General features: G+C 44.9%; 1 protein-coding gene across 1 annotated transcript in view; it reads right to left on the bottom strand.

The window, feature by feature from the left end:
- Nucleotides 1-16,282, bottom strand: part of LOC139228945 (transmembrane protease serine 9-like) — a 128,429-nt gene that overhangs the window by 72,834 nt on the left and 39,313 nt on the right. Inside the window, exons 6-8 of the mRNA XM_070860494.1 lie at nt 9,345-9,437; nt 6,268-6,407; nt 3,108-3,264 (exon numbers count right to left, since the gene is read on the bottom strand). Of these exons, the coding sequence (XP_070716595.1) occupies nt 3,108-3,264; nt 6,268-6,407; nt 9,345-9,437 (390 nt within the window). The remainder of the gene's footprint in view (nt 1-3,107; nt 3,265-6,267; nt 6,408-9,344; nt 9,438-16,282) is intronic.

Genomic DNA, 16,282 nt, shown 5'->3' with positions numbered 1-16,282 from the left:
ACGGTCAGCCGAGTGGTCGACGACGCCTGTACAGTAACAGGATGTAGCCTGGCCACCCGGGGACGGGTGGCGGTGTAGATATTTTCCCTTCCTGTTTTGTTACTTTGTGTTGTGTGCATATGTATTTAGGTAAGGCAGTGATGGTTGGATACAGCATTTTTGTGTTTGGAACATATTATGCAGGCCGAGCCTGGAGAGGTCTCTCAAGGCAAGGCCATGTTCTTCTTGCCTTTCAGATGTCAACACATCCCTACTGGACGTTAGTGATTCTGGTATCGCTAAGGATCTGCACCAGGCACCGAGGGGACATCAAGGACTCCCTGGTTTTCGGATGCTCCGGGGGCAGAGTGCCGACAGTGACCACAGGAGAAGAGACTCCGGCGGCTGATGGCCTGGGTGATTGGGATCGAACTCCACCAAGTACTCCAACCATAAGGACTTTACCTACGGAGAGGCCTCCATCCCCTGCCTGGAGATCACTGTAGCCACTTCCAGAGTGAGAGTGACAGAAGGCAGGAAGATATGCCTAACTTGCCAAGGGGACATACCTCTGGGACGGTGGTGGTGGCTCAGAAAGCTCAAGAGGGACGTGGGAGACCGACACTCGGACTGGGAACGTCTGGATAATGATACCTACCGAACCATCACGGGATCATCTGGCGGGGTCACGGTGTGCTGGGAGAAATGGTGGGCGTACGACCAAGGAATTTATTTGTGTATGTGGGGATCCACTCGCATGTGTTCAGAGGGGGTCTCCATTGCTTTCCATGGGTGTGGTGGTCAGGATGCCCATGATGGGGGCATCCCCACGACAAGCACCCCTGTACCGAATGAGCCCATCGGTACCGGCAGAGCCCATCAATTGCACAATGGAGGTAATGGCCCCTTACCACATGCCTCCACAGGTAGCATATGTAAGCGGTGGGACATATTGTGTCACCACAAGTGTCCAATGGTATGAACACGGACCGGGAAGGTGGTGTCCAATACCGTACAGCAGCTTTTGCTTTAAACCCAGGGCAGAGGTTCAAGTGGCACACACCAGAATCACACCCATCTCTGAACCTTCCACGATTCACCTCACGGTACAAAACAACCTCAGCCACCTACAACAATATGTCGCCCATTTTGGCTATCCCATTGCTCCACTACCTGAGAAACTTACAGCCCTCCTCCAGGCAGTGGATTTGTCTCAAAAACATTTTTACACCATGGAGCAGAAAACTGAAATTCTAGCTGGGGAGATTGCCCAGATTAAACCCCCAGCATGGTGGGATTTGGGGATACGGGCAGACATACCTGCGTGGATCTGGGTGGGATCGCATGCCTTAGTAATCGGCCAACTCCTGATTGTAGCTTATCTGCAGTTACAAGCTGTAAGCTCAGGAGAAAAAGAAAAAGAAAGCAGTTCCTCAGGCTACTACACAGACAGGAGAGCCGTTGTTCAACATTCAAGGCGTGTAAACAAAGCTTGACCACAACACTTAGGTGGTTTTGTTATTCCCAGGGATGACTGCGTTTTCATACATGGCCCCTGGGGAGTTTGCAGGGCAGGTTTCTTTGTTTTACAGTTAAGACTGAAATGAGATTCAATGTACAATTACTGCTGTAACCTTAAGTACATATATGTATATTGCTGTCCTATATTGTAACCTGTTCGATTCTGTGTTTGTACCGCGTTAAAAGGAATTACGATATATATCGACGGGATCAGTTTAGAGTTAAATTGGGGAAAGTTGGGCAATTTGGGAGACCTAGGGTTTTCTCACCACCCTGAACTTTGACACACTTGAGTGGTGTCTGACTGTGTCAGATGGGGGATTATATAGGGGAGGACGAAAACCCCCTCATTTTACCCAGAAGGAAAAGGGCTGTGGGATCTGTCTGTGCTGCAATGTGAAATTGAAACCGAGACGGTTTGATCTTGGCAGTGCAGTGATTGGATGGAGGAGGACACCGGAGGGCCAATGGTGGGACAGAGTCAGCCCGAAACATGGGGCTTCCAAGCCAATGGGAGAGCACTTGCTCGAAAATTGTAGGACTGACTCATCGCCATTGTTGGGCTATTGTCTTCCCCATGTTTACACTATGGAAGGAAATTATGCAGACCTTCAGAAAACTAGGGAACCCAAAACAAACCAAGGGCCTACACAATGGCTACAGGAGGCCAACGCAAACAACACCATCTCAAACCTTGAGTAGGTTAACATCAGTGGAAAAAACCCGCAATAATCTAAAACTGCTGCATTTTTCAAAATCACAAAGCCCACCAATGGGAAGGATCAATTTCAGCAGGAGAGGCGGACTGGATAATCTGGCTATAAAAAGGGGTTTCTGATGCATTGTGTGTGGTTGCCTGCTCTCGTGATCCAACAACCAGCAAACCTCTTGACACTGAAGGAAAACCAATGTCCGAAGACACCAAAAATAGAAGAAACAAACCACCAGACTGCAGAAGGCACAGTAGTGAGTATAACCTCTGGTCCCCGGAACTCCCAACTCAGTTAGGCCAGGAAAGGTGGGAGGTTGGGCATTGTACTGCTAAATTTGTGTAAAGATTTTCGTTGTGTCCGTTTAGTGGGATTTAGGGGGATTGTTTTGTTGGTGTACTGATGTTTGTTGAGATATACCTTGTCAAATAAATTGGAAGCCTAAGTTCCTCTTGGAATCACCTTGTCTCAGTTCTATTGTATTACATCTCCTGATCGTGAGTCTTACGTCAGAACAGTGTAAAGGAAGCTAGGAGCGCCTCAAAAACGCTCAACTGTGTGTCACAGGCTAGGGAAGAAGCGGTTAGGAGTGTTTGACACTCACAGGTGCCTCACAGGCTAGGCATAAGCTGTGGGGACGCACGAGTCTCAAAACCCCCTTCATAAGCTGTGGACACAGTCTCTTGCAGCACTCAGGGTACCTCACAGGCCAGTCATAAGCTGTGAGGGCTGAAGTACAGCGAGAGAGACCCAAGGCACAACAACACTCCCCGAGAACCCCTTACAAGACAGATTCTGAGAATTCAATACTGCAGAGACTTTTGGATTGTTTCTCAAAAAAATGAAAAGCTAAGGTGCAAAAACAATTGCGTGCAGAGTGTAAAAAGTGACTCTTACCATTTGAAATCTTTTTGTGTACCCAAGTGTCAAATTTTGAAACACGAGTATAAATTCCAGGTTTTCCTTTCTGAGCACATCCTTTACCCCAGCTGGTAATTCCAACCAAATGCCAATCACCTGCCTGTTCACATACCAAAGGACCTCCCGAATCTCCCTGTATAAAAATAGATTAGATGTAATTATTACATTTTTTTCCTAACTTATTTAGCGATTTTTATCCTGAATGGCTCATTGCGTGTCAAAAATGTAATATGAACTTTTCCTAGCCTTGCGTTCTGTCCGATTATAACAGCACCAATTATACCTCGAGTTCCTGAGCAAGTGCACCCAGTGAGGAGTGGTGCTCACAGGGCAGGGCTGGTCAGGAAAACTACATGGCTGAGTTACTGTCCAGTAATTTAACTGGATGGAAAATCAGGCAGTGCTCCTCACTGGGAGCCCGACCAGTGAATCAGCTTTGTTCTCTATAGTGGAGTCGAGTTTCATCTTGATAAAGGGCAAGGTAAGATGTTTTTTCCAGGCCTCCACAAATACCAAAAAGCATACAGCCTATTTTTTTTAAATGCATGGTTTATTGCTTAATGCATGACAAATAAATTAATTGTCACCTTGTTCAAGTATGGTATTTTCCACCCTGCTAACCTTAACAGAACCAACATTTGCATAACAATAATAATTATAATAACTTGTATTTATATCGCACCTTTAACATAGTAAAACGTCCCAGCACAACAGTGTTACAAGATAAAACAGATAAATTTGACACCGAGCCACAGAAGAAATTAAGGCAGATGATCAAAAGCATGTTTAAAGAGGTAGGTTTTAACGAGTGTCTTAAAGGAGGAAAGAGAAGTAGAGAGGCGTAGAAGTTTAGGGAGGGAGTTCCAGAATTTAGGGCCGAGGCAGCTTAAGGCAAGTCCGCCGATGGTTGAGCAGTTATAATGGGGGATGTTCAAGAGACTAGAATTTGAGGAGTGCAGCCATCTTGTGGGATTATGAGGCTGAAAAAGATTACAGAGATAGGGAGGAGCAAGGCCATGGAGTGGATGAGAATATTGAAATCGAGACATTGTTTAACTGGGAGCCGATGTAGATCAGAAAGCACTGGGTGATGGGTTATCTTGATCTGTTGCGGGTTAGTACATGGGCTGCTGAGTTTTGGATGACTTCAAGTTTACGTAGTGTTAAATGTGGAAGGCCAGCCAGGAGTGAGTTGGAGTGAGAGGTAACAAAGGCATGGATAAGGGTTTCAGCAGCAGAAGAGCTGAGGCAGGAGCAGAGGCAGGCAATGTTACAGAGGTGGAAAAAGGCGGTTTTAGTTATGCCACAGATATGTGGCTGGAAATTCATTTCAGGGTCAAATATGACACCTAGTTTGCGAACAGTCTTGTTCACCTTCAGATTAATGCTAGGGAGAGGGATGGAGTCAGTGACCAGGGATCTCAGTTTGTGGCGGGGTCTTCCCAATATTTAATTGGAGTAAATTTCTGCTCATCCAGTTCTGGATGTTGGACAAACAATCTGACAATTTAGATAACAAGCAGGGGTCGACCAAAGTGGCGGAGAGGTAGAGCTGGGTGTCGTCTGTGTACATGTGGAAACTGACTCTGTGTTTTAATTGGGAATTTGGGTCCAACCCACAGGATTTTCTATCCATTAAAATTTGCCACTTTACTGCTGCACTTCATCTAATATTGATATTTATATCAGTACACAGCTTATCGTTGCAGTGGTATCTCCAAGCCATGGCAACAGAAATTGTGGGCTAGGAATCCCAGTATTTTACACAGTAAAATGGAGAATTTCCAGCAGGGATGATTGAGATTTGGACGAGTTGACACCGAAACATCAACGTTCCACTTCTTTTCAGTGCCCATTAAAGTTTGGCGGAAGTGGGGGTGAGCAGAAGAATTGCCTGCCCTAAAAGTGCCAATTCCATATAACTGACAGCGTATAGAAGGAATGATGTTATCCATCAGAAATCCTGTCATTTACGCCAGTGCAGACATAACTCGTGTCTCTATAAAACAGTGCAAGTTTCAGGGGGAATGAAATCTATTAGTTCTGATATAAATTTCGTCAGAATCATAAGAATAAGAGGAAATTTGTCCAAGGGACTTCTTGCAACATTCAAACAATGCAGCTACAATTCCAAAAATAGAACCGACACTACAGCTACTGAAGACCCAGGACAGATAACCAAATAACCATCAATATTTTAATTTCATTTATTTAAATGCCTGGCACTTTGGAAAAATGTAGCTCTTTTGCTTTAATGTAGTAAGGCTAATTTTCGCGGACTATATCAGGAGGCCATTTGTGCTCCACGATTCTAAATCAAATAAGTCTTTTACTTTACTTGTTCTTGGGTCATGGGCCATGATGGTAAGTCTGTATTTATTTCCCATCCCTAGTTGACCTGAGAATGTTTTGGTGGGTTTTCTTCATTATAGCAATATCATCCAAAAACATGACGTCAGGTTCCATATGTACGCTGATGACACGCAGCTTTACCTCACCCACCTCTCTCGACCCCTCCATTGCTCCCATGATGCCAGACTGCTTGTCTGACATCCAGTCCAAGAGGTGTCTATGACTAGGGGGCGTAGTTTAAAAATTAGAACCAGACCTTTCAGGAGTGAAATTAGGAAACACTTCTACACACAAAGCGTGGTACAAGTTTGGAACTCTGTTCCACAAATGTCAATTGATGCTAAATCAACTGTTAATTTGAAATCTGAGATTGAAAGATTTTTGTTAACCAAAGGTATTAAGGGATATGAGCCAAGGGCGGGTATATGGAGTTAGGTCGCAGATCAGCCATGATTTTATTGAATGGCGGAACAGGATCGAGGGGCGAAATGGCTTACTCTTGTTCCTATGTTCCTGTGTAATAGTCAAGGTCAGATTTTACACACCTGTCTTCCCAAATTTGGGGCAGTACTCAGGCAGCTGTGAACTGCCCATTTTTCAGTTCCCACCTCACATATGTAGGTGCCTCATTTAAATATTAATTTAGGATCGTATCAGCCCTGCATACCAAGTCTTCCCTTTGGACTACAGGAAGTCTGATATTAACCACGCACATGTGACATGGACATCCAGGGTGACTATGATTAATTATTAATATTGTAATGTGAACAAAATTTTACATTACCTGACAGGAGTCTATTTTGCCTTCTTGATAACCAGCACATAACATTTGGTCTGTTATATTATGTTCTGAATAATCTGATTGGCATGTCTCATGGTTTAATATAGGAACATGTGCTTTCATAAGAATCTGAGATAGTTGACCTAAAATGTTCACAACAGATTATTAAAGTATGTAAGAAAGAATTAAATCATTTTCGTGAATATAACAAATCAACAAACTGATTCATTTTATGTCAATGCTTTCCTTTACACATGTAACTTTTTAGCCCTGATTTTACATCACAGTCCTCTCAATGTTGAAGCGGTAATTGAATGGACAGCAGTGGAAAATAGGTGGAAGAATCTTTTCATCGGAACTCTGCCCACTTTGCTCTCCAACACAAATCTCCCCTTTTCTCTGTCAATATTTATTGGTTACAATTTGTCCTACCCAGGATTATATTGGTTTTCAGCTCTTTTAGCATATTTGAAAGCTCGACTTCAGCATAAGAAGATAAGAACATAAGAAATAGGAGCAGGATTAGGCCATTCTTTTACTTTTTATATGCTTATAAAAACCATTACTGTTTCCTTCTATATTATCTGCTAGTCTTTTTCATATTCCTTTTTCGTCTCTGCAAATTTTATTTAAAAAATTCAATTCTGATCTCCCTTCTCACCTCAATACAATACCTACTATATTCCTCAGGATTATCTTGTATTGCTTGGCCTAGATTTACCATTGTTCTCGCTTTAAAGCTTCTCTATATAGCACGAGAACTCTACAATTCAGATTTTGACTCCTGTTCGGAAAGCTGGCAGAATGCATGGGCCAAGCGCCCAGAAGGTGCTGTAGGAAACCAGGTACATTTTAATGACCGTGCCTCATTTAAAAGTAGCAGGTGAGCTGCCTGCCTGAGACAGGTGTCCAGTGAACAGCTCACTGACCTTTGGCTGGCAAATATTGGGCAGCCTAGAAGTCACTCGGCAAGCATTCAAATAACACGTCGGGGGACGGGTGGCGGTTGAGACAGTTTCACGGAAGGTGGGAGCCCAGGTAGCAGCAGCCCAAAATGTATCTGTGGAGCCCAGAGGAGCAGTCCTGCCACCCCTGGCAGCACAAAATTAAGTTTAGCATTGATGTTCTGGGCCCTACATTTCTGCTCCAACTGCTTCTACTGAGCGGGAGAATCCATGGTGGATTGTCCACTCAGTCGGCCATTAAATTGGCTTCAGGGTCCTATCTAAGTGATTAGACTCCAAGTTCCATACGTTTAAGAGTTTCCTGCCTGAGTCAGGTGGGCACCTTATCTGCCCAGGAAAGCAGTTGCATAAGAAGGCCATGAAGTTGAAACAAGGTGTATTAACTTCACCTCATCTCCCGTATCACCCAGTTTCCACCAGACAGAAGGACTTAAAAAACAATCTTGTATGTTGGTGCACCCATTTTTCGCCTTACAGGAGTATATTTATTTTGTACTCTAAACATACTACATTTGAAAAATTCCTGCTGCTGATCCTTTGCTAATTTAAGTGCCCAGTTAATTTGGGCCAGATCTCCTTTTATGTTATTGAATTTTGCCCTCGTCCAGCGCCCTTATGCTTCAGTCTGCATTGTGCATTTCTATTCTTACATGAATCTAACTATGTTGCAGTCATTATTTCCCAATTGTTCTCTTACTCAGTTATTTGTCCCATTTCATTTCCAAGAACTAATTCAAACAGTGCTTCTTTCCTGTTGGACTAGAAACATACTCATACAGGAAGCAGTTCTGGATGTATTCTCAAAAATGTTCCCCACTTTGACCATATGCATTACCTTCATGCCATTCCATGTTAGGATAGTTAAAATTATTCAATATTATTACCCTATTCTTTCTACATCTCTCTCTGAACTGTCTGCAGATTTCCCTATCTCACCTCCACTGTCTGATAGCCTGCAATGCACATCAATAATTGCACCATTTCTCTCCATATTTCTTAACTCTAACCCCTTATATTCTGTCTTACCACAACTCCATGGGACATTCTTATATTCTAAGATTGTGATAAAGTCCCTCGAGCAGCACTACCACCCACCACCCTTTTTTTTCATCCCTGTTATTCTGAAAATGTTATAATGAAGAATATTAAGATCTCAGTCCTGTCCGAACTTAAAACCACATCTCTATTATAGCTACTTTATTATATTCCTCCATAGTTATTATTGCTTCCAGCTCACCAATTTTGTTTTGACTGCTCCAAGCTTTCACACACATACCACTCAAACTTGACTCCAATTTTTTGGAACATTAACCCTTACTACTTTTCTAATTTGTTTTTCATTTAATGTTATTCCTCTCAATATCTCATAACCGCCTTTTGCTTCTATTCAAATAGCTTTATTAATCCTGCTCTTCCTGTTTCATTTCAAACCTAGACTTTCCCCACCCCCTACCATATTAGTTCATGTACTCCCCACTGCTCTATATACCCTCTCCACAAGGACGTTGATGTCATTTCGGTTTAGGTGAAGGCCATCCCATCAGTATGGTCTTCCCTAGTTCCAGTAATTGCTCCAATTCCCCAAGTATATGAAGCCATCCCTCCTACACCAGTCATGCACTGACCTTCCTTATCTTCCTTTCCTTGACGTGCTCGATGTATAGCGTTGGAAGCATTCTGTAGATTACCACCCTTAAGGTCTTGTTTTTCAATTTAGTCCTAAGTCATTAAATTTCCTATGCAAGTCCCCCAATATATATTTCTATCTATGTCATTGGTTCCAATATGCGTCGTAACGTTTTGCTGCTCTGCATGGCTTTCCAGAAGTTTTCCCATCCATTTTGTGATTCTCTTCTTCCTGGCATATGGGAGGCAACACGCCATGTTGGTCTCCCAGTCACAACTGCAGAATAAATATTTCTGACTGTAGAATACCCTTCTTCTATTTTTGTAGTCTACTTGCATCTCACCCTCTTGGGAAGTCCTTTGCTCCTTGTGTACAATGTTACACAGATCTTGCAAACTGTGCTGCTGGACCAGAACAGTAGATAGTACACTGCTTGGTATATATTACTTTTCAGCATTTCATCAGATGATATTTTCACTGTAACTCACCTGATTCTGTTACACCCCAACCTGTTGTCGAGCATTGGTTTTCCATAGTGGCATTCTCTTTTGAAGTTGGAAGACATATTGGCATTTGATAATCTGTGTAAATATGATGTAGTTACAAAATCTATTGAATAACATAAACATAATTTTTAAAAAGCATTAGTTATTTAAGCTATAACCTCACAATGTAGTGCCTTAATATGACAATTGTTTTTTAAAGCAACTGTGACCACTTATCTATGTGAGCTCTTCGTAGGAAGTGTCACCTCAGTATGTATAGGAAAAAAATCAAGTTCTCAATCCTTTCTCAACCAGATGGTCAAAAGATGGCTGAGAATTTAATGAGAGTTACTCTAATATAAGAACATAAGAAATAGGAGCAGGAGTAGGCCATTTGGCCCCTCGAACCTGCTCCGCCATTTAATATCATGGCTGATCTGATCTTCGGCTCAGCTCAACTTCCCTGCCCGCTCCCCATAATCCTTAACTCCCTTATCGTTCAATAATCTGTATATCTCCATCTGAAATATGTTCAGTGATCCACCCTCTACAGCTCTCTGTTGCAGAGAATTCCACAAATTTACCATCACCTGAGAGAAGAAATTCCTCCTCATCTCAGTTCTAAATGGGCGACCACTTATTGTTAAACTATGCCCCCTAGTTCTAGATTCCCCCTCGAGTGGAAACATCCTCTCTGCATCTCCCCTGTGGAGCCGCCTCAGTATCTTATATGTTTCAATAAGATCACCTCTCATTCTTCTAAACTCCAATGAGTATAGCCCCAACCTGCTCAACCTTTTTTCATAAGTCAACCACTGCATCTCAGGAATCAACCTAGTGAGCCTTCTCTGAACTGCCTCCAATGCCAATCCCTCCTTAAATAAGGAGACCAAAACTGTACGCAGTACTCTAGGTGTGGTCTCACCAATACCCTTTACGGTTGTAGCAGGACTTCCCTGCTTTTATACTTCATGTCTTCGACGTGAGTGTCCTCGACTCCATCCCGCAGCATGCTACGCGGCACCACCTCAGCCCAACTCCAGCCCGGCATGAGGTTGAAAAGGCAATCCAACAACTGAAGAACAACAAGGCCTCAGGAGCAGATGGAATACCTGCCGAATCATGGTGGAGAAGTACTATTGGTGCAAATCCATGAACTAATTTCTCTTATTGGGAAGGAGCAAAGCATGCCAGAGGATCTCAAAGTTGATGTAACCGTGACCATCTTCAAGAAAGGTGACAAGTCCTATTGCGGTAATTACAGATGAGTTTCCCTGCTGTCCGGCACAGGGAAAGTCATCGCAAGAATCCTCCTCAATCGCCTTCTCCCAGTGGCTGAAGAGCTCCTCCCAGAGTCACAATGCAGATTCCACCCACCAAGGGGCACAATGAACATAGGACTAGACTTTTCACTTTTGTGCAGATCGGCCAAAAATGGGTGTTATTTCCAGCGTGGGCGGTTAAAATGGGTTTTGATATCGCCGGATTATTGCCCATTTTCAAAACCCTAACTTTCAATTTTTGAAAATGGCCGTTACCACGAGCGATCTGAAATGGGCGTTGGTGTAAAATCTTTTTGACCTTCTGCCGTAAAGTGTCGCCGACCATAGCAACGGCATGGAAACGCTCATTTCCCAAGTTTCAGGTGGTCAGGGGTCATCATTACATGCGCATGAGAGTGGACAGAGAGAGGGAGCAGAGAGGGACTGAAAGTGTGTGTGGGTGTGTTGTGTGCTTGCTTGGCTGTTGTGGGAGGCATGAGGGAGATTCACCAGCAGCAAAAAGCCTACTAAGCACAAAGAAGGTAGTTGGCACCGACTTTTTGTGGAAAAAATAATATTTAACATAGAAGGAATGGAGGAGGCGACCCAGCATGCTGTGGAGACTGAGGACACTGGCAAAAGCAGGGAACTGGGAGAGGAACAATTGAGAGGATCAAAAAGTACAAGGAGTTTCTCGGACAAGGCAAATGCCTCCCTCATGCAGGAGGTCGAGTCACGCTGCTCAATTGACCCAGGGAGGGTGTGGATAGACCACCCCAAAGGACTACCAGAAGATATGGGCCGAGATAGCCGAGGTGGTCTCGTCAGCGGCCAATGAGGAGCATGAGGGCAAACAATGCCGCAAGCGATGGAACGACCTTGTCAGATCCGCAAGAGTATGTATTACATTTATTTACATGTACTTATATATTTATATAATTGAAATTGTAAGTGTATTGAGTGATTAAGATCAGATGCTACTGTCTTGCACTTATACCAGGAAGGTTGTACTCAAAGCCTGTGGTCACGGTGTACGTCTTTAGGTAAAGAATGATAATTTCATTATAATCATGATTACATTTGTCGGTTATATGTTGTATCAATCTCTGTGACAGTACTGAGCAATGATATCATGCAACGATCTCATGCCATGTCGTGCTGTTGTTGCCTTTAACAGAAGAAGCTTTCGAGGAATAAAGCCAAGCTGGGGCGAACGGGTGGGAGGCCACCAGTTATCATCGACCTCATCGACATCGAGGAGCGGGTGCTGAAACCCCAGGTCGGCCATGCAAGCAACAGCAGAGCCTGATATGAAGCCACGTGAGTAAAGTATACACCATTGCATGATCTTAAGTCAATAGATGCCACACCAACTCATATCCAACCAATATTTTATGATAGATGAATCATAAAATTCTTCTTTAAATAATGATGTCATCATGAGAATCATTGCAATGCAGCATTTGGTGATGATCATCGAGCCCAGAGGGTGGGGGCGTGGGGATGGACTCACCGGACTCGCCTCCATCTGGTGCTGAGGAGCACTGATTCTCACCCATGCATCTGCTGGGTCCCTTCTCAACGGATGACAGTTCCGACTTCGAGGAGCCTGCATCCCCAACCTCCATAATCCATTCGACACCGGTGACATCTAGTGCTCCTGCGGCCATTCCCACATCCACTGTGGGGGTACTGGGCACCCCAAGTGTCTCCAGGACGGCGCCGACCAAGCGGAGGTTAGTTCGACATTGCAATTATCCTCCACGTGTGGCAGATCTGAGCTGGGGCATGGTACACTTGTCCAGGAGGACTGTTGACGTAGGTCAGCAGATCCAACAGACAATGGGGGGCATATCCCTCCAACTGGCCAGCATGTCCACCACCATGACAGAATACGTGCCGTGGATGGTGGAGGCCCTGGAGCTGATAGCCAGGAACACTGGTGGCAGAGGCCTCCCAGTGGTCCCGGCGCGCGGAACTGCACCCCATTGTCAATGACACATGAGAGCCAGGAGGAACATCTTGCTTCTGGCTCGGAGGACATTCCCACCTCGGGACCGTCCTTTCCCGTATCTGTCCAAGCAGCGGTTCTGCCGTCATCTCCCCCAATGAAGCATCGCCTGATGAGCTCCTCGGCCAGGTGGCTTGGAGCAAGGAGGGGAAGGGGAAGGGGTAGAGTTGGAGAGGAGAAGCGGTGGTGGGGGGGCAGGTAAGTGAGTAGCATGGCTGCAGGTGTTGTCTTGGGCATATTTTTATGTTGTTGGTGCTATTTTGGTGGGAGGGTCAGGGGAAGGGGCGAGGGGGCTATCTTGTTGGTTTGCATTTGTGTTCTGTGTTGCTGGAAATGGTGACCAATCGAATGATGTAAATGTGATAAATTTGTTCTGGTGTGGGTGGGGTGGGGTGAGGTGATTTTTACAATTATAATTATGATTTCACGCAAATGGTCGGGTTAAATGTTTTTTTATTTAATATAACCTTATTGCGCATTGTCTCAGATAGCTGCACCGTTACACACTGGTGATTCCTTAACATGAAAGGGTATAATTGCACTTCACTTGAATCAACTTAAATTTAACTGTCACCAAGGTGATGCACACCATTGATTTATGACCTACACACCCAGCAGTGTTGCAGCTTTGTAAATAACAACAACTTTCCTTCAAGCAAAGCGCTCATTTATGAGCTGTTGACGTGAGAGTCTTGCAGCTATGTAGCCACCACGGGCCCTTTCCTGCAGTCCAGAGGGGGGCCGGGGCATGTATTCAGCATCAGCCAGTGTCCACCTCCTCACCCTCCTCTTCCTCTCTCTCCTGAGGTGGACCGTCAGTCTCTTCTGACAATTCTTGTCTCCTCCTGATAGCCAAGTTGTGCAGTATTGAGCACACCACCATGAATTGAGCTACCTGCTCAGGGTGGTATTGGAGCTCTCCTCCTGAGTGGTCCAGGCATCTAAAGCGCTGCTTAAGCACTCCAATGGTTTTCTTGACGATATTGAGAGTGACTCTGTGGATCTCGTTGTATCACTTCTCGGCTTCGGTGTGGGTGTCACGCAGGGGGGTCATCAGCCAGGTGGCGAGGCCATATCCTTTGTCACCAAGCATCCAGCATTGAGCCTGTGGCTGACTGGTAAACATGTCAGATACAGTGCTCTCATGCAAGATGTGAGCATCATGAATGCTGCCCGGAAATTTGGCATACACTGCCATAATTATTTGCTGGTGGTCGACAACGTGTTGCACATTCAGGGAGTGGAATCCCTTGCGGTTCCTAAAAACTTCAGCATCCTAAAAAGATGTCCTCATCACGATGTGCGTACAGTCTATTGCTCCCTGCACCTTGGGGAAGTTAGCAATTCAGTAGAATCCTAAAGCCCTCTCAGTCTGAGCCTCCCTGGTCATAGGGAAGTGATAAAGTCCATCCTGCGTGTGTACAGTGCTCCAGTGACCTGTCTAATGCAGCAATATTCAGCACGCTGCGATATACCGCAATTGTCACCAGCTGAGGCCTGAAAGTAACCCGACGCGTCGAACAAAAATGCCGTGGTGACCTTGATATCGATGGACAGTGCGGTCCTGATTGTGCTGGCAGGCTGCAGATCTCCTCTGATGAGCTGGCATATCTCACTGATAACCTCCTTGTGGCAGCGCAGTCTCCTAAGGCAGGTGTTATCGGACAAGTTGAGGTAAGACCGCATCTTCCTGTAAGTGTGGAGGGTGTAAGGTCTGGTCCTCCTCAGCAGTCTGGCACATCTTAGATTGGGCACATAATGCTGTCGAATATATCTTCTGCCATCTCTAGTCTGCAGCATGTGCCTACTCATCAAGACAGACTGAGAAATGACAGGTCCCATTCCAATAACTATCATTATTACACCAATTATTCACAAACAATAAATATCCCCACTAAGACACCGAAAGTAAATTCAAATCATCCACAGAATGACAAGATGTTTGTTCAGATGTCCACATCACCTTAAAATAACTCCAGAGTACATCCAAACTCCCCCGAAGTTGAAGCAGCCTTTTAAATGATGCGCACTTTGATTTAGAACATGGTGTCCATACCGTTGTGATTACTTCAGGACGAGAGCAACTTTTTCACAGCGGTTTTTTCAGCGAGCGAGTTGTGTGCGAGGTGCCGAAAGTAACGCTGGCCGATATTATGAGTGTTAGTTTTGCCCATTCTGATATTTCCGCCCAAAAATGGTGGGCGGGCGGTATTATTTTTTATCGCCGTTAATTTCATGCCGAAAGTAACGGTCAGCGATAAATGACAGAGAAATGGCTGTTAGTTTCTATTTTGTGGCTAAATGGAGACATATGGGCATTATACCTCATTTCAGCATTAAAATGGACGTTAAGCAGGCGGTATGCATGCAAAAATAATGGAAAGTCTAGCCCATGATCTTCACCTTGCGGCAGATGCAAGAGAAATGGAGGGAACAACACCAACCGCTGTACATGGCCTTGTTTGACCTCACAAAGGCTTCGATACTATCAACCGTCAGGGATTATGGAGTATCCTCTTCAAATTCAGCTGCCCTCAAAAGTTTGTCACTATCCTCTGCCTGCTTCATGATAACACACAAGCTGTGATCCTGACCAACGGATTCACCAGAGACCTAATACACTTGTGGACCGGGGTAAAGCAAGGCTGTGTCATCGCACCTGCATGATTCTCGATCTTCCTTGCTGCAATGCTCTACCACACCCGCAATAAGCTCCCCGCTGGAGTGGAAACAATCTTTAGAACAAACGGGAAACTGTTCAACCTCCATCGCCTCCAGTCCAGATCCAAGGTTGTCCCATCCTCTGTCATTGAATTACAGTATGCAGACGACACTTGCTGTCTGCGCACACTCGGAGGTCAAACTTCAAACCATCGTCAACAACTTCAAAGAAGCGTATGAGAGTAATCGCCTTACAGAAAAACATCCCAAAGATAAAGATACTCTACCAACTTGCCCCGGCCACACAGTATTGCCACTCAATTATCAAGATCCATGACGAGGCCGTGAACATGGTGGACCATTTTCCATACATTGTGAGCCTACTGTCAACAAGGGCAGATGTTAATGACGAAGTCCAACACCACCTTCAGTGTGCCAGTGCAGCCTTCGTTCACATGAGGAAGAGAGTGTTTGAGGAGCAGCACTTCAAACCCGGCAGCAAGGTCATGGTCCACAGAGCAGTAGAGATACTATATGCTTCGGAGACATGGACTATGTACAGCATGCATCTCAAAGCACAGGATAAGTACCACCAACGCTGCCTCTGCAAGATCCTGCAAATTCATTGGCATGATAGGCACACCACTGTCAGTGTCCGTGCTCAGGCCAACATCCCCAACATAAAAGCTTTGAGCACACTCGATCAGCTCCAAAGGATGGGCCACATCGTCCACATGCCCAATACTACATTCCCTAAACAAACGCTCTACTCACAGCTCCGACACGGCAAGCGAATCCCAGGTAGGCAAATGAAACGCTTCAAGGACACCCTCAAAGCCTCCTTGGAAGTGCAACACCCCCACCGACTCCTGTGCAAGTTATCCTCGACTCCAAGGGACTGCCTAAGAAGAACAAGAAGACTCCTCCCACTTGCAATAAAGGCTAACTTTCCATTTGCCTTCCTGATTACTTGTTCTACCTGTATACTAAAGTTTTGTGTTTCATGC

Source organism: Pristiophorus japonicus, chromosome 2 (assembly GCF_044704955.1).
Source record: "Pristiophorus japonicus isolate sPriJap1 chromosome 2, sPriJap1.hap1, whole genome shotgun sequence".
Taxonomy (NCBI): Eukaryota; Metazoa; Chordata; class Chondrichthyes; family Pristiophoridae; genus Pristiophorus; species Pristiophorus japonicus.
Note: the sequence above shows the minus strand (reverse complement) of the source record. Positions and strands in the feature narration are given on the sequence as shown.